Source organism: Aplidium turbinatum, chromosome 4 (genome assembly GCF_918807975.1).
Source record: "Aplidium turbinatum chromosome 4, kaAplTurb1.1, whole genome shotgun sequence".
NCBI lineage: Eukaryota > Metazoa > Chordata > Ascidiacea > Aplousobranchia > Polyclinidae > Aplidium > Aplidium turbinatum.
The window spans coordinates 14,346,593-14,364,717 of NC_137475.1; the positions used below are offsets into that span (position 1 = coordinate 14,346,593).

Genomic DNA, 18,125 nt, shown 5'->3' on the forward strand with positions numbered 1-18,125 from the left:
ACCGACAAGAGTGACAGCAAAACTAGTCACGACTCTGAGGATGAATTTTAGTAAGCCTTGTTGATGCGTTCGCAATTCGCATGAAACGTCGGTACGGCAAGAAAAATCAATTGTGGAGGCCTTTTTTTCAAACAGAAACAAGTCCTTGAGCTTTCCGAGTGCCGATTTATGGCGTCTCTTTATTAAATACAACACCCTCATTCCTTCCAGTGCTGCGGTAGAGAGATTTTCTCCGTTGGGAAAGACGTGCTGAAGCCAAAGCGGGCAGGACTCATCGACTCGCGTTTTGAAAAGCTCGTGTTTTTGAAAGATGCATGGTAACATTAAATTTAACCTATAACGTGTTTTCTATAACGACGTTGAAATGACAGTGCAAATGAAGGGTGTCCGACGTTTTCTTCGTAAACAGTTTTTCGTAAAACAATTCTTCGTAAGCAATTCTTCCTAAACAATTCTTCGTAAAATTAATTCTTTGTAAAACAATTCTTCCCAAAGCATTTCTTCATGCATGCAATTGAGATTTGATGTATACGAAGACATGCTTTACGAAGAATTGTTTTACGGATTTCATTTCACCAACAACTGTTTACGAAGAATTGTTTTACGAATAATTGTTTATGAACAATTTACCTATAACCCAAACGAAGGATATCATTCGTTTTCAAGGTCATTTTGACGTCACGAAGTGCTTTTTGTGTCAGTTTAAGTTGAGACAAAAGTAGCGGTAGAGCGCTACATAAGCCCGAGTAACGGGTCGAGCGTTACTTTTATCGATGGGTAGCGTGTGCTACTTTTAAAGTAGCGGATGCCCACCTCTGGATGTTACACCAAATAAATCAATAATATTCGTCTCCGTGCATTGATTTACTTGTGTTGTAGTCATTGCCTACAAAAATAGATAGAACAGACACCGTACACAAAACTAAATTCGACTGCAGATAAAAGCATACCGGTACTTGTATTCTACAATTGCCTAAAATGTTAAAGTGTTCATTTTTTTTTGCAATCAGAAAGTCAAGATACTGATAGTTGAGAAGTTAGAGTCATGCTAATGAAAACTACTGAAACTACATATGGAGAATTCTATCCAATGTTTGAACTAATGAATTGTGTTTACACATTGCTTGATGAAATGCTAACTTCTGTATCATATTGAAGTTTCTCATGATAGAAAGATCGACCACAGGAGTGAAATCTTTCTAAAGACGCAACTCCACCAAACGACGAAACAACTTTCTGATTACAAATCTGTATTCAACCAAAGAAAAAGCAGCAAGAAATTAAGTAATGCAACAAACGGCGGGGTGAATTGTAAAATATAAAACCATTATTAATTTAGAAATGCTGAAACAACAGCACAACTACAAAGAATATAAAGAAGACGTGATCTAGGAATCCTATTATTTTGAAACTGACAAAGAGCTTGGGAAATACCAATAGTATGGTAGGCTACAAACTACGAATAAAATCGTAACTTTTTAGAACACCATGTGCAATTTAGTTATTTGTTACCCCATGGCTGTTAGGTCTGAACACATATTATCGAAATATGATATACCCTAACGTAGTAAAGTTGGTTGATTTGCTTTTAGTGACACAGCGGAAAGAAAAATTGACACATCGACGATAATGCGTAGTTTCACTTTGCGCAAAAAATATATCAAAAGTAGAATCAGCTAATAAAAAAATGTTTCAGGAGTGACGTCCTTACATCATCAATATTGGTGACTACGAACGTAGGCTGCGATTGCATTAGACTTTTTAACAAGTTTTGTATGCCAACACAGTTGCATATGGTTGTTTGAAGTCTACCGATATTGTCAACGCAGCCCAGTGCAGTTTTATTGCAGTGAAAACATGGCACTTTGTGAGTTTAAAATCGCCCGTAATAAAGCACGAATGCATAATTGCTGCAAAATAAAAGATTTCTATCAACCGATGACGAGGAAATGTGAATGGTAACTTCCATAATCTGTAAACTTGTGTAAGTTTCCCTTTTCTTTAATATTTCAACCAAAATCTAAGTACAAATACGTCAAAAAAAGCTAAAACAAAGTTATAATTTAACAAAAGTAAAAATGGTATTAACTATTAAAAATTGTAATAATTTGGTTATTAAAAGTCGGAACAGCACATGGTATTTGAGGACAAATACAAAATAGTAAGCCCGTTTTTGTTACAAATATGATCTATCACAAAAAAGTACGTAAAACATTGACATGAAGCTTAAGGTAAATTTTGCCAAAATCTCGATTGTGAAGACATGATTGACCGAAGTATATCCCTACTGCAAACAAGATAACGCAACAAGGTTTGGTTGCGTAAATTAAATACAAAATTGAAACATTACATTCTGTCAATCTTGATGATGTCAAACGGCGCGTTACACAAGCTTATTCCTGAATTTCACTATGCAATCTTGATGGTTGTTATGGTAAAGGACACGTCAAACTGTATCATCTTCTCTCATCATGTTCTGCTCTCTTGCTTCATCCAGGATTTCTTTGGCACCTCGTTTAAGGAGGAGAAGTCCCAAATCCCTACCAAGATGACCAGCAGCCTTGAGAATAAACTGATGTACGAATCGATGTGTAGTTGTGATTGATGCGAATTCGCAACAGTCATCCGGGGGGATTTCCCCTATCTGCAATGCACTTAGAACTTTATACGAAGATTAGAACATAAATGGCAGCAACGCTTCAAACAACAACTCAACCAGTATATATTTTTGGTCTTAGATTTTGTATTTTCGGAAGTTTAGTTTTTTTTTGCAAATACATTTTCCAAATAAGAATGTAGATGCTTCATCAAAGCGTTACTTGCAACCCCACTTCTACTTATCCCATTTTAATGATAAGGTCGACTTCGCTGGGTGGAAGCAGAGACCTGATGACAAACGTCAGTAACAATCTGATTCAATCGATTGTTTCAAAAGTGCACGAAGTTAAATATTGCGAATTAATAATTTTGTCGTTTAAAACTTAATTGAAGCATAAAAGAAAAGCTTTCAAAAGTTCTGGATTTCAGTTTTCCGCTTTGGGGTAGCACCACGCAGTCATTAATTGAGGGTATGGAGGATTTGAGAACGACCGGTGATTACTTTGTGTGAAATGCGGTGCAGATGAGGACATTGCAAGCCGTTGGAGAAAACAACAAAAAATGGTTCCACCGTTGGCGTAAGAAACGTAACGATGAGATGAAAAATGAATCTAATTAAGATTCAATTTCGAAAGCAGGTTATTTTTCCTAGACATTTGCTTTTGAGATTCTGTCCAATGAAAAGTGACCTTCGTCAACAATTAGTGACAATAAACATGCAACTTCACGGTCAGTTTACATTAATCATAGCAATAAGAGAAATGCAATGTTTCTCCATGATAAAAGTTAACGTTTGACACTAAAGCAATAACCACAAGTGTTGGTAGCATTGCGTCAGAACCAGTGCTTTTCAACCTTTTGAGAACCATCCGCACATTTTTTTTTTGCAAAAATTTCATCCGCACAAACCAACCGAGAATTATTACACAAAAAGAAAATGAAGAGACAACACTTTTTTTATTCAAGTGTCTAACAAGTAGGCTACCGGTTATTCAATGACTCGGTTGCTGCTGAATATTTATGGCAATTTCAGACCAGTTAGGTACAACTTATTGCTCTAACGCTCCCGCATTAGGCCATCAAGTGCGGCACTTGATCAAGAAGACAACTCATTTTCCTCGTTTTGATGTCAACTAGTGCACTATTTTCGGTCCTTTTCGGCCAAATAAGTTGTGGGGTTTTGTACAAGAACTTTTAGTGCTTGGATGGCCAGGTCTTTATAAGAATTATCCAGAACTCCTATCCAAAATGCAGCGTGTTTTCCGCGATTGAAAAATGCTTGCTGGAAAAAATTGGGTTTGAAAGTATGACCCAAAGGTCCCCGAGGCTCCTGTTCACAGAAGGGGTTCAAAACCCACAGCTTTGTTTTTAATGCTTCTGCCTGATGGCTATCAAAATAAGAATCAAAACTGTCAAGCAGAGTGGGCACATGAGAGCTCGTCACGTTCATGATCCGCTGTTCCAACTTGTGTTCTTTCTTCTTTTTTTTTCATTTACATGTAGACATGAAGGTCTGTAGCGTCTTCAAACTTTTAAGACTGTTACTGCAGATTTCTTCTTTCAAAGTTTGACTTTTTTGCTTGAATGAAGTGATTTTTGAGTTCGCTTCGAATAATCAATTCCCTTTCCTTGTAGAGTGGCGTTGAACTCATAAGCATACCGAATATGTCAACAAGATAAGCTAACCTGGCAAGCCAGAATAAGTCTTGAATCAAATGAGCTTTATGATCATCTCGCTCATTAAACCAAACAAGTTCCCCTTGTAATTTCCAAACCTTCTCCATTACTTTTCCACGAGAGAGCCACCTCACTTCGGAGTGATAAACAAGACGCTCACCATCTCCCATTTCTTTGACAAGTTCATGAAACGAACGATTTGACTTTGAGCTTTTCAGTATTTTAGTTACAATTTTAATGACGTCACAAACCACGTCAGCGAGTAGGCAGTTGATTTCTTCATTGACATGTTTTTTGGCAATCAATGCTTCGCGGTGCAAAATGCAGTGAATACTTATAACCTCCGGTGAGGCTTGTTTTATGAGGGCAATAACCCCGTTACGAACTCCGACCATAGCCCTGGCACCGTCAGTCTTACATTTCGACCACATCAATTCATGTTCTGAAAAGTTATTGTCCACTTTCGTAAATAGGCTATGCTCAATGCAGTGGTGTCTATGCCAATGGGAAGACAAAATAGATCGTGAATAAGTGATTTGAATAGTGATTTCATGTTCAGATAGTTATTTGAATTATTCCACGTCAGAAAAAGTAAAAATATGCACAATTTTCATCCGCACCACGTTTGTCATCCGCACTGCAATTTTTTTCATCCGCACAAGTGCGTACCATCCCACAGGTTGAAAAGCACTGCGTCAGACGATTAAAGCACATATCCAAGTCTGAGTTCAAGAAAGGTACTTAAAAGACAAGCTCATCTTAAAGGCAAGAAATAGCTACACAGAGCTGTTCCATATAACTGTACAATTCTTACAATGGCAAATCAATTACAATGGCAAGTACCAATGTCCAATATGCAATATCAACAAAGTCAATCACAAAAACTGTCCTTTCAAAACACAACAATCGCTTACGGTGTCTTTGGTATCTCCACTGACTACAAGCGACGTTTGCATGGTGTCAATCAAACACCTCGACCCATCCAAGTTAAAGACTCCGCCTTTCAAATAAAGCTGCGGCATGCAACAGAAAACACGTAATATATCACTTGCTTTTGAGTCAACACAACGTTGCTGAGCACTATATTAGTCCAGCAGACCAAATCATCTCTTTTTACATTACCTCAACGTATGCAGGCGTTGAAGCAGTGTAAACAGGACTTTGTTTGATAAGAATCTGTCATCTAATTTCATTTGTAAATTTTGGAACAGGTTTATAGAAAAGCAATGTCGATGTGATTTCTGCTTCAAGCGTGACAATAGTAGTCGTTTAAGCGCCTTTTTTTTATTTACAGTTGAATGACAGGAAACAATAGCGCTAAATATTTATTTGTTGTATCAAATAATAAAAGAATATCAACCTCAAAACGCCAATCCATTAAAGCCCGGATAACTTTTCAAAATTTTAAGCGTCGTAAATTTTAAGTTTTGAATTTAAAATATTTGATTCAGAAAGTTTTGACTTTTCAAGCCGTTTTGGCATGGCCATCGCGAAGCAAGAGTTACCTCGTCGTCCACAATCCACGAATGCACAGCTTGTGGGACGGAGCACCCACCACCCTGCAATGCATGAAAAGATATTGATGAAAAATCTGTTTTTAGAGAAGGTTAAGAGTCAAATACTGGTCGGAAAAAAGGGAGGACACATCGCTCTCTGATGTGTGTGAGAATTATGCTAAAGTCAAACACTTTGTGACAGTTACCGTGGATTTAGCTTTAATATACAACCATAATAACTGAACTACTTGAGTTACAACTACATGACCCATACTTGCATGAATATAGATGTTCAAAAAAGTAAAGAACAAAACAATGTAGCCTATATAATTCTACTTTCACATTAGATGAGCATTGCAGATATTGCTCAGAAATGCTTGAATTATTTTTTAATTAATTGCGTTCTCAAGTTCGCTTTTTTTTAATACAAAGGTTTGGTTAATATACCTTGCACAGTATGTAATGTACTACAGTCTAGTACAGCACTGCATAGCCCAATTTCGGCCACCTCCTATATCTTGGAGTCGTACTTTCCGTAGCAGGAGAATGCGATTTACACAATAATACCACGTGTAAAAGCAGCTTGGAAAGCAATCAGAGGACTGTTGCCGGTCTTCAGATCACGCCACCTGTCTTACAAGACGCGTGGGAGGGTGTATAACACTTGCATGATGAGTACCATGCTCTATGGCGTCTACGGCTCTACGCCACTGAGGCCTGGGTTTTAAATAGACAAAATATTTATCGTCTACAGAGCAATGATTCGACAAATATGTGATGTCAAGCCCAAAAACCTGACCACAGTGCGGTCAACCGTGTTTAAACTGTTTATGGATCGACTGGGACTTGCTGGCATCGATCAAAGATTTTAAGAGAGAAGGCTCCGCTGGTATGGAGATTGGACATGTAGAAATGTAGATAGATCTAATGGTGTTGTGAAGTTGGCCAGCTATTTTCAAATGCAAGGAAGGTGTGGGTTTGGTCGGCCAAAATTAACTTGAGAAACTATAACACTAAAAGAAAGTAGAGAATGGATTTGATTGGGATTCGACACTTGCGACCGTGAGAAGTGGAGAGTCGATATGCATTGTGCAATCTGACAGGAAGCGTTGGCAGATGACCAACACCAACACTAGCCCCCTAGATCGTGATGAATGGAGACTGAGGATGTGCCTTGCCAGACCACGTCTTACCCTGATTCTAGGAAATGAGACGTAAAACAGGAAGAAGAAGAATCTGCCATATGTGCAGTTAGCCAATTATCTGGAGGGGGCTTACGAGTGTAGAAGTGCGCCGAAAAAAAAGCATGTTAAAAAGCAAAACCCGACGATGATGATGTAGCGCTAAAGACATATTGATTGGAAGTCTAGCGGCAAATGCGGAAGCTACGTCGACATGGCTAGCCAAACATAACATGCTCACTGCACTAGTGAGTGTGCCCCTCAGTGCTAATGCCCAACAAAAACCTTCTTTTAATAGATTTGTACAGTGTAAAACATGGCCCATATACCAAAGTTTTGAGGAAAGCTCTTTCCGCAATGCTTCGTATGACTGTCTCCTTGTCATGAAGCTGCGACACGAACTTTATCGAGTCTTGATCATCCATGCGTGTCTCGATTGCCAGCGCACCCTGACCAACCGCGTAGAGGCATTCGTCCGTCTGTGACGTCATAATCAAGAAATTAAACTTAATCATTATTTATACTGCATTAAATAAACATTATTTTCCATGAAGAGACACAAAATTAAAGCGAAATTGATCTATTAATAACCAGGCTTGGAAATTCAAAATGAGTTACCAAATACGAGCCATGACTAAAATAACGTGGACAACACGGAAGATATTTCTTGTAACAATGAGATTGAGAGAATCAACAAATAGTTTGAATGGTAAACAAAAACTATGGATAGAAAAGTTACCTTATTAATTTCAGCATTTTAAATGACACTGTGTCAACCTGAAGCGCGATAAGTTAACAACAGCTTAGTGTTCAATTGATATTGATAAAGACGTATCGAAAGCAACATACGGTGAGTATGTAGGATATCCTGTGGTCCCATTTTAAACGTTTCACTCCAGCAACGGCCAACACTATAGCCGCAAATATGTTTCCATCATCCAATTTACGAAGCCTCGTGTTTAAGTTTCCTCGCTGAAGGAAAGTGTCAAGGAAAGCGAAAGTTTCTTCGTGGTAGGTTGTAAAAATGTTAAAATATAACCAGCGGGTAACGTTGGTTCAACATAGTAATAGCAGTCTTGGATGACCCATTTGAGATTGTTCTGACATGAAACAAGCAACCTACTTATTGTTCATTAAGGAGCTAGAACGTGTTGACATAGACGTGATTTAATGACAGGTCGCAAGTAGCTAAAACAGCTGCGTCATTATGACGACATAAAGTAAATGAAACGCTGTTGGCTATCAAGCCCTTTTACATACAATTTATATTATAGCATAGCAAATAAAGTAAAGTTATTGAGAGCACAGGCTTAGTCATTGAGACGACAAAAAAGCTTCTTGAGTCTAATTTTGGTCACAAATGCTGATAGAATAATTTCCACTTCTAGAAAATGAAAAAAAAAACTCAACTTCAACATATTTAGTAGAGTACTGGTATATCTTACAAAGTGTTAATAGTTACACACTTACCCAGTAAGTATTAATACACTGGGATAAATCAGTAACAACTTCTGGTTTGTCGTTCTCTACACGTATGCAAAACTGCTAGGTTGAGCTTCAGAAGGGGCTTTCTCAATCAAAACATAAAGATTTCCGTTATTAATTACGCAAAATTCGGAAGCTAAAATACTCCGTAAAATTATAGATTGAAGCATGATTGAAGTATCAAACAAAGCACACGATATTCTTCAAAGTCACCACACATCTTCAGAACATCAAGAACTTAAATAACTGGCAAAGGATACAATGCTTTTAAACTTCAGATCAGGAAACTTCTTCTTCAGTTGCGCCACTCTACGCAACGAGCTCGTTCCTATGGTGCTGAAAATCAAAAGAAACATGAAAAGATTTTTTTATTATGGCATTGAAGAAGATTAGCAATGACGGAACCTAAATATCATAGAAGAGCAAAAATCTTTCGTTTGTTTTTCATCATCGACTACAATCTATGCCAATCTTCGTACTGGTCCTTAAAAATGCCGCAAATAGTGATTATTTTGATATTCGACAAAAGCCGACTTTTAATATATATACAGTAATACATTGTATCGATTACATTACTAATCAAATCAATTAGCAGTAAATCAAACCAAGGCTAACTTTCCAGTATTTCGTGCTAGGCCTTTGAAACAGTGTGACTACCAATCACATTGAATAAATGAACTGCATTTTTGTCATGATCCATCAACAACAATACTCAGGCTGTAATTGATGAAAACAATCTCACAAGCTGTGATAGTGGGAAAACTCTCGAAACCAAAGTCTTGAAAAGTAGCATATCGAAGCGATATTCTTTCCAACGACAATTACACGCTTTAAACAATAGATAAAGTAGCTGTCTTATGGCATCGAAAAGCTCACCATTAAGTATTTGAATGGTTTTGTGCGAGTATACTGTAAAGCAAGCCATAGTTGCAAATTTTCACTCCACACAAAACAGGTATGTCACTGATTACTGCATTACTACAAGAGATATCCAGTCAGTACCTTCCAGGCTCCAAGTCATGTAAGGTCTTTCCTTTATTTTTTGGATGCATGATCACCGCATCCCGTGGATCTTCTCTTCTGCAAAAAGTAATGTAAGTTATTATCTTCATCCTATAATCCGAGCACACAATCTTTCTCCAAAACATGTGATAGTCATTGTAATGCTCTCTTCTGCAAAATAGAGATTATGTATAATCAAAAGACAAAAAATGACATATGAATATGATGAAAAAAGATAGCACAACACGGTTGTACATATTCGACAGAAATTTGTCTCTTTGTTGTTGTTGTTTTTTTTTTTAACAAAACATCGAAGCGATGTTTTACCACTACGGTTATAATTATGCACAATCGCTTGCAGTGCATGAACAATGGGGTTGCACTAACACGCACACCTCTTAATAATAGCAGTGTGGTAAAAACACAGTGATGTCCTGCGTCCATAAAAATAGATTCCTGCTAATGCTAAAAAGCTTACTTGGAAACTGCCGATATGGTCAAGTTCGAAGGTAGACTGGAAGGCATGTCCTTCAAAGAATTCACAACTAGATCAACCTTGTTAGCCAATAGGGCTTCCTCTAACTCTTTGGTGAAAAGACTTTTCTCCCCAGTCTGCATGAATTAGTTTTCATTACGTATGAAACATAGCCTACTGCTTTCACCTTTGCAATTGTAAGGTCAAAAACCAATTATGAAGCTTTTTCATGACAGAAGCAAAGTTTAATACAAAGCAACCACAAAACATTGTCGAGATATCACACATATCACCATTGTCGAGATGAGCAAATTACACTGAGCCAATGATCGAGATACACATTTTACAGAAATATACAGGATATGGTTAGAACGAGAATGCTTGGAGCACGTCTTTTTGTTGCAGACAATTAGGTGCATGCCAAATAGGTGCGCACTCTGTGACGTCATGATATTTAGGTGTGGCGCCCGGTCATTTAGGTGCTATTCCCAGTAAAGTCTACTTCATTAGGTACTTGATGGCATACACGCCGACTTCCGGGGGGGCCGGGGGGCAGCGCCCCCCGTAAATTTATGGTTGAGGGGCAACAAAAATGGTTATTACAAGTGGTGTTTCAAAGATAAAACACTTCGCGAAAGAGATTTAGATAATTTAAACGGACTTAACGAATGCCTAAAGCAAAAAACAGCCTACGTTGCTCTTGCCCGCAAAACAGCAGCTGATCGCATGGCTTTCTCATACGGTATGGAAATTTCCAAGTAGATGGTGGAGTAACTTACGCTGCTGGAATAGTCACGTAACTATTCACTGCAATATTAAGTAAACCAGCTAAATTAGACGCGCTATTTTCAAAGAGGTCTTCCCGCTGTGAGACAATTATGATTCAACAGAACGCATTGTTTTCTTCGCACAGTGTGAGAGTTAAATCGAAAACCGATAAAAGAAAAGGTGTTTAATGGTCTTGGTCGCAGATATTGCCTGCATTAACGACGTCTCTTACCGCTATTATCACCTAGCTAACCTGACATCACTGTTTTATGCGGCCGCTAACGTTTGACATCGACTTTAACGATCATAGAATGTTACGTAATAAGAACGATTACAACCTACACGCAAAAATTAAAAAAATGATTTCTTAAAAGTTAAAACAGCTCTTTCTGCTGTTTTGTCTCGTGAGCTTTGCATATTGCTCAACAAATGCATAAAGTTTAGAATTGACAAGAAATCATTAAATTTGAAAATTAAGTTCGAATCACTGCAAATAAACGTATTCAAAACTTTTACTTAGGCGGACGCGATTTCACACTCCGTAATCTGGGTCTGCTACTATTTGGTGAGTCCGATTCGGTGAGTTCCTAACCTCTAACCCTAACCCTAAAACGGCAATGATAATTAGGCTACGGTACCCAATAATTAAAAAAAAAGAATTAAAAAAATCCCCCGTTAAGGGATTGGACTCACCGAATCAGACTCACCGAAAAGGGCCATTCCGCCGTAATCTACGTCGACAATGATTTTAAGTGCGTTCATTTTGAAAACTGCCGAGCTGGAGACAACAGCTTGTCCTGTGTTAGTTGAACTTGTCTTTTTGAGGTGAAAATCACTTGCGAACATCTCGACCTATACTAGAGTATATAGCCTATTGTATTCAATAAAAGACTGTAAAGACTTTCGATAAAAATCAGAAGAGAAAACACTTCGCCGTTGTTAACGCTTTGAAGGTAAGTAATTAGCAAAACGAGGTTAATAAAACTGATAGCGGGTTTTAACTCTGCTTGAGATCATGATTTTTTGCTTTTTATTTCGATAACTTCACCGTCTTGATCGTTGTTATTCACTCGCACGAAAAGGAAATGAATCTAGGCTGGTTTTCCAACTGTTCCAATTATGAGGTAACAATATCAAATTTTTTACGATTAGGCGTACTGCATGCGTAAAACTAATCGTTTCAAGCAGCGATTCTAATAAGTTCGGTTTGCGACACAGGTGTCAATATAAACAAGACACTAAGCTTAATCAAAGACTATTTTAATTGAGTAAAATTGCGTTATGGTTATGACGTCATCACCTTTCTCGCCCCTCAAGGTTTTTTAAAAAGTCGGCGCCTATGCTTGATGGTAATACTGCACACAGTGGCGTAAGCAGGATTTTCTCAAAGGGGTCATCAAAATACTTTTCGAATCGAAAACGAATGAAAAAACGCCCATTTGCTCAATATAACCAGCAAGTTATACTGTATAAGACTAGCCTACCATACTCAGCTTATATCATTGAAGATATCTTGTATGTTTGCAACAGGCAGCTAGGTTACTCATTTGGACAGATTTACAAAAAAAATTGAACAATGAGTGTAATTTGACACACAGAATAGCACCTAAATGACCGGGTGCCACAGTGTGCCGCACCTAAATATCCTGACACCACAGTGAGGGCACCTAGCGGTCAGCATCTAAAAGACGTGGACCCAGATCGAAGAGTGGTAACCACGTGGAACTGGTGGAGTTGAATTAGTATGTGTGACTTTTTGTGCTGTGAAATTGAAGCAATAAGTTTCTTTTATGTTTCTATATGCAACAACTGAACTGATTAAGAGATGCAAACCACTGAATTCTTTGAATATTCTATAAAATGGGCCAGAGTTGATCAACTTTTATAGAGGGTGCTGTATTGTACTAAGTGAAAATACAAACCTTTGAAAGCGACTTATTCAGAATCTGATCCCCAATGGTACTCATTTGCACTGCAAAAATGAAATTGAAATCATTTAAAGTTCAAGTTTTGAAATGAATTGGTGTGGAGGAGAAATAATACTTAATTTGTATAAAACATTGTCTAATGTGACTTGAAAACTTAATTGAATCACTACCTATGTACAATGTAACTGTTCCTACAAGCTACTTCATCTGAAGTGCAAGCATTTCAGCAGAGTAAACAGAAGACTCGCCATAAAATGTAGTAAAATAAAAATATGCAAGAGAATTTCCTCAATACATTGGCAAATAACAATTCCTGCCAGTCTGCCACAATGACCAGTGCTATTTTGACTGGTCTTTGAACTTTGTTGAGCTATAAAAATATTGTTTATTTTATGGTACAAAAAATCTACAGTATTATTGTTACAGACGGTTGTTCGCCTGGTCAAACGTCATGTAGAAACCGTTCGGGTCTACTGAATATTACGTCATGGAAATTCCTAAAACATGAGCCAAAATTGCACCATCGTCCGTAAGACTCGTGTCAAACCTGTTGAAACCGGTTTAAACATTGTGCCTTTGAGTTATCACAAATTTTTCTGATTCATTCTTGAAGTTGTTTGTTGGAAGTCGGTCGCACATTTAACTGGTTTATTTGGTGCTTGCTAGCTGGACAAATTCTCCGTCTTTTATCCAAGTAATCTGTATCGTAGTGACAGTTTTGAGGTGTAAGGCGTTGCACCAGTCATTTCGATAGCCGCGGGCTAATTTTACAGGAATACACTGTTTGAAAAGAAGTTCAAGTGTGTGTTTCTTCGGTCATTATATACAGACGAACGGATTCGGGAACTTTATGTTAAAATTTTCCCACGAAGAGATTATGGTTTACCGCTGTGACCATAAAAAATAAAAGACGATTTTTGTCAGTTGGTAGGTCAAGAAGAAATTAAAGCAAAAAATAAAAGATAAAAGACGAGTTCTTGTCAGTTGGTAGGTCAAGAAGAAATTAAAGCAAGAAAAATAAACGACGAATTTGTTAGCTGGTAGGCCAAGAAGCACTTGAAGGCATAAAATTAAACGACGTGTTTGTTGTCAGCTAGTGCAGAAGAACTACTTAGAAGTACAAGAAATAATAAAAGAAGATTTGTTGGTTGGTAGTCTACACTCTTACAGAAGCAAAGAAAAGTAAAGACATTTCTTCTCAGTTTGGTACAGAAGAAAAATAACTTTGACAATCATTGGCAAGAAAGAAGATTAAAAGACAATCCATCTGTGCTTGTAGATTCAAGTGGAAGAATCCAAGCAAGTTTGTGGACTTTAGGACTTCATACTCGTACAGCTACGGTATCGTGCATTTAAATTCTTTTTTGTATTTTTACTGTCTTTGCAGTTAAGTTTTTTATAACTACTGTAGCCTAATAATTTGTGTGTTTGTGTAACTTAATTTTTTTTTTTTAATTGTTAAATTTAGCCCCAACATTTAATATGTCTACACTCGGTGGCGACAAGGACTCGACCGCCGTAGACTCGACTGAGTTTAAGCCTGATGATGTTCTTTGCGGTCGGGCAGGCCATTCTGGGGAGGGACCCATTAACGATGAGGCTAAGTCAGTTCGAGAGGCCCGGCATCTTAGACGGGATATTTTGACTCAAATTGGGAAACTTTCTGTAGCCCTAGGTTCTTTGAGTGATAAGCAGGAACTGTTAATTTTTAGATCTAAGTTATCTACTTTAGAAGAGGAATTACGGCATTTCCATGCTCTTTTGACTAAAATCTTTAACTCTGCAATCTTGGCAGAACTTCGTGATAGGGTAGATCCCGAATTTAACTCGTTAAAAAATAACTTTGAACAAAAAGAAAGTGAGTTCTCAGATATGTTGGATGCTGACATACATCCTGAGGATAGCGCCTCAAATGTAAGCACTAGGATGTCTAGGACTTCGTCTCGGATAGTGGCACAAATTAACCTGCAGCTAAGACGAGAGGAGCTCCAGATACAAGCTGAGGCCGAAGCGAGAGCTGCTGAGGCTGCCGCGAGAGCTGAGGCCATTCGAGCTGAGGCTGCCGCGAGAGCTGAGGCCGAAGCGAGAGCTGCTGAGGCTGCCGCGAGAGCTGCTGAGGCTGCCGCGAGAGCTGAGGCCATTCGAGCTGAGGCTGCCGCGAGAGCTGAGGCCATTCGAGCTGAGGCTGCCGCGAGAGCTGAGGCCGAAGCGAGAGCTGCTGAGTTCGCACTCAAAGACGCTCAGTTGAGGGCTGAACTACGTAAAGAGGTAGTTTTAGCTGAATATCGATCAGAGGCGGGCTCCCGGCGTAGCTCTAAGAAGAGCTCTTCTAGGCATTCCAGAAATGAACATCAATCGCAGTTTAATTTACATAACCTTTTCCAAACGCCCGTTCAACCTGTGAGTGGACCAGGGCAATCCACACGTTTTCCAGCTGTTTCAGGAGGTTTCGGGGCCGCGGCTAAGGGTCTTCCGAATGCTGTAGAGCCAAGGTCTGCGAATTACAACCGAACTCCTCCCCCAGAGCGTACAGGTCACGGGGCCGCCATTAGTAGTAATGCTTTGCCCCCTTCACAGTTTTCTGCGCCGCTAGGTTTTGATCGCCCAGCTACACGTAATTTGGGTGGTTGTGAGAGGCGTATTGCGTCTCCTGATTTTAACGTGTGTGAGGATCGTGGTCGGGCTGTGCATGTGACTGAGCCCACTCAGCCCCTTAAGGGATATAGCTTGTCTTCTCACGCTAAATCGAGTTCTCAACAGCAGGATTGCTTTTTTGAATACCAAAATAGTAGGACGTTTTTCGATAAGGCGGCCTTGATTGGTTACGATGGTAATAATATGCCATTTATCTTCTTTAAAAATCGTGTTACGGCCTTAATGGCAGCTTCGCCCTTTAAGGGGACTTGTTTGACTTTGTTACAAGCAGCTTGTGTTAGAACAGCTGCGCAAACGATTGCTAATTTGGTTTCTGACACCCCTGGCTTGTCAGAGGAAGACAGGATAGAAATGTCGTTAGCTCGCTTGTCCCAGCGTTTTGGGGTTCGTGGAGGTCTTTTTGCAGAACCAGAAATTAGAAAGTATCGCTATGGTAGCAAATTGACTTCGACCTCTTCCAGTGATCTGAAAGAGTTTAAAGATGAATTATCGCAGTGTTTGCTTTACGCGCAAGCTTATGGTCAGCGTGACAAATTGGAAGGACGTTTTGTTTTGGATTTGGCTAAGCGACTCCCGTTTGACGCTAAGCAGCGTTATCTTGACTTTTTAGGTGATCAGTATGGTGGCACTAATGAGCCTACTTTTCAGAGTTTGTTCGATTTTGTTGTGCGAGAGGAAACGCGTAAGTCGACTGATTTTAGCATTATGCTAATGGGCGATTCTGGTGAGTCGCAGCAATTTAAAAAGTTTGGCAAAGGAAAATTGCCTTCATGTCCGGTTAGGCAGACGTCCGTAAAACCCCACGATGATGTGATGTCAGGGAGTTCGCAGTACTCGACTGTTGTTGGCGCACCGCGCGGTGGTGAAGCTAGACGTAAAAACCTATCGGCATGCATTTGTTGTTCGTCACGTGGTCAAGTTGAATATCATTTTTTGTCTAATTGTAAAGAATTTTTGCGCTTGACACCTAAAGATCGGAGAGATGTCATTGTGAAAGCTGGCAAATGCTTGAATTGTTTGCGCCAGCATATGGTTAGGGATTGCGTTCATGCAAATAACTGTCGTAAGTGTGGGCCTAACAACGATAGGAAACACTATTTTCTTCTGCATGATTTTTATGTGACGTCACATGATTCTCTGGATTCTGTTGGGAAAGATGATGCTCGTGCCAGAGTTCCTGTGCGTAATGTTAAGATTGGAAATGTTAAAGCAGCCTTTAACCGCGTTACTGCTGCTCGTGTTTTGAATCCAATGACTGGCAAATCGAAGTTGGTGTATTGTCAGCATGATCCTGGTTCGCAGTTGACATTTGTTTCGAGTGACTTGGTGTGTGAACTTGATCTTAAATCGTACGATAAAGCGTCGTTTAAAATGGATACCCTGGCTGGTCAGAAAGCTACTTGTGCTGACCTTGTCAAACTCAACATCCAGTCGTTAGAGACAGATGAACTGTTTTGTGATATAACTTCGGTGGTTAACCCAGCTTGGGCTGATGATGTTAAAACTTTACCGCATAAACAAGATTTAAATGGTTTCCGTCATTTTCATGACGTGAATATGTTTCATTTGAATGATTGTAGTACTGTAGATGTACTGATTGGCAACGACAACGCTTATTTGATGTGGGCAAAAGAAGAACGTGTTGGTGAAAATCGTAGTGAACCGCATGCTTTACTCACTCCTCTCGGTTGGTTGGCTTGTGGTGGTAAGTCACCCTTAGATGAAAGCGTTGCTAAAGTGTGCAGAGTGCAGACGTCTTCAGAGTCGGATGTCATCTCTGGCTTTCAGCGTAAAATTGAGTCTCGTGATATGGTAATAGCAGACCTGAATAAAGTCATTCAGGATTTGACGTTGCAAAATGAAACCTGTGAATTGTCTCGCAATGATAAGTTGGCTAGAGAACTTGTTGAACCGAATATTGAGTTGAAAGATGGTCGATTTGAGATACCTGTTCCGTTGAAGGAAGATATTGATCTACCTAACAATTTTGTGTTGGCGTCAGATAGAGTTGCTGCTTTAAGGAAGAAAGCTTTAAAACAACCTGAACTTCGTGATTTCCTTACTGACACCATGAAAGATCTTAAATCAAATGGCTATATTGAGCGTACTGGTGAAGCAGGAAATGTCAAGGGATTTGAATGGTATTTACCATACTTTGTTACGTCACAATTAAAAAAGCGCATTGTTTACGATGGCAAGTCTGAATTTCGAGGAACTTGTGTTAATGATGTAATGTTTTCGGGTCCTGACTTGTTAAACCCTCTGGTAGATGTCTTGGCTAGATTTCGGCTTGGTAGATTTGGTCTCATGGCTGATGTGACTAAATGCTTCTTTCAAATAAAGTTACCTGAGTCGCAAAGGGATTTGTTTCGTATATTGTGGTTTGAAGATGATGACCTTGAAAATGGTAGGATGGTACCATTTCGTTTTTGTGTACACCCTTGGGGAATAAAGAGTAGCCCGTATATCGCTTGCTTGGCTATAAAGAAAATGATCGAGCAGAATCCCAGCAGTGCTGGTGAATTGACTCTCTGCAATATTGCAAATAATATGCACATGGATGATTTTATATTTTCGGCTGATAGCTTAGAGGAAGCTCAGCAAATCACTCATGAATCAATTGCTTTGTTTGATAGCCGTGGGTTTAAACTTGGTAAGTGGAGTGCTAACAAGGAGGCTATGATTGTCTTGTCAAATTTGGATAATGAGATGCTTTCACCTTTGATTCGTGACATTGACTTTCAGACTGAAAATATGACTTTGCCATCAGCGAAGACATTGGGTTGTGTGTGGCAAACCGAGTCTGACGAGATGCGTATCGCATGTTCCTTAAAGCCCTTAGCTAAACACACGCGCCGAA

General features: G+C 39.1%; 1 protein-coding gene across 1 annotated transcript in view; it reads right to left on the reverse strand.

Moving 5' to 3' along the window:
• Positions 1–1,239: 1,239 nt before the first annotated feature.
• LOC145768479 (porphobilinogen deaminase-like) overlaps positions 1,240–18,125 on the reverse strand; it is a 32,134-nt gene continuing 15,248 nt past the window's right edge. Inside the window, exons 3-11 of the mRNA XM_082579976.1 lie at positions 12,605–12,654; positions 9,918–10,051; positions 9,440–9,517; positions 8,698–8,773; positions 7,802–7,924; positions 7,282–7,431; positions 5,781–5,834; positions 5,190–5,288; positions 1,240–2,644 (exon numbers count right to left, since the gene is read on the reverse strand). Coding sequence (XP_082436102.1) covers positions 2,447–2,644; positions 5,190–5,288; positions 5,781–5,834; positions 7,282–7,431; positions 7,802–7,924; positions 8,698–8,773; positions 9,440–9,517; positions 9,918–10,051; positions 12,605–12,654 — 962 coding nt within the window. The 3' untranslated portion in view covers positions 1,240–2,446. The remainder of the gene's footprint in view (positions 2,645–5,189; positions 5,289–5,780; positions 5,835–7,281; positions 7,432–7,801; positions 7,925–8,697; positions 8,774–9,439; positions 9,518–9,917; positions 10,052–12,604; positions 12,655–18,125) is intronic.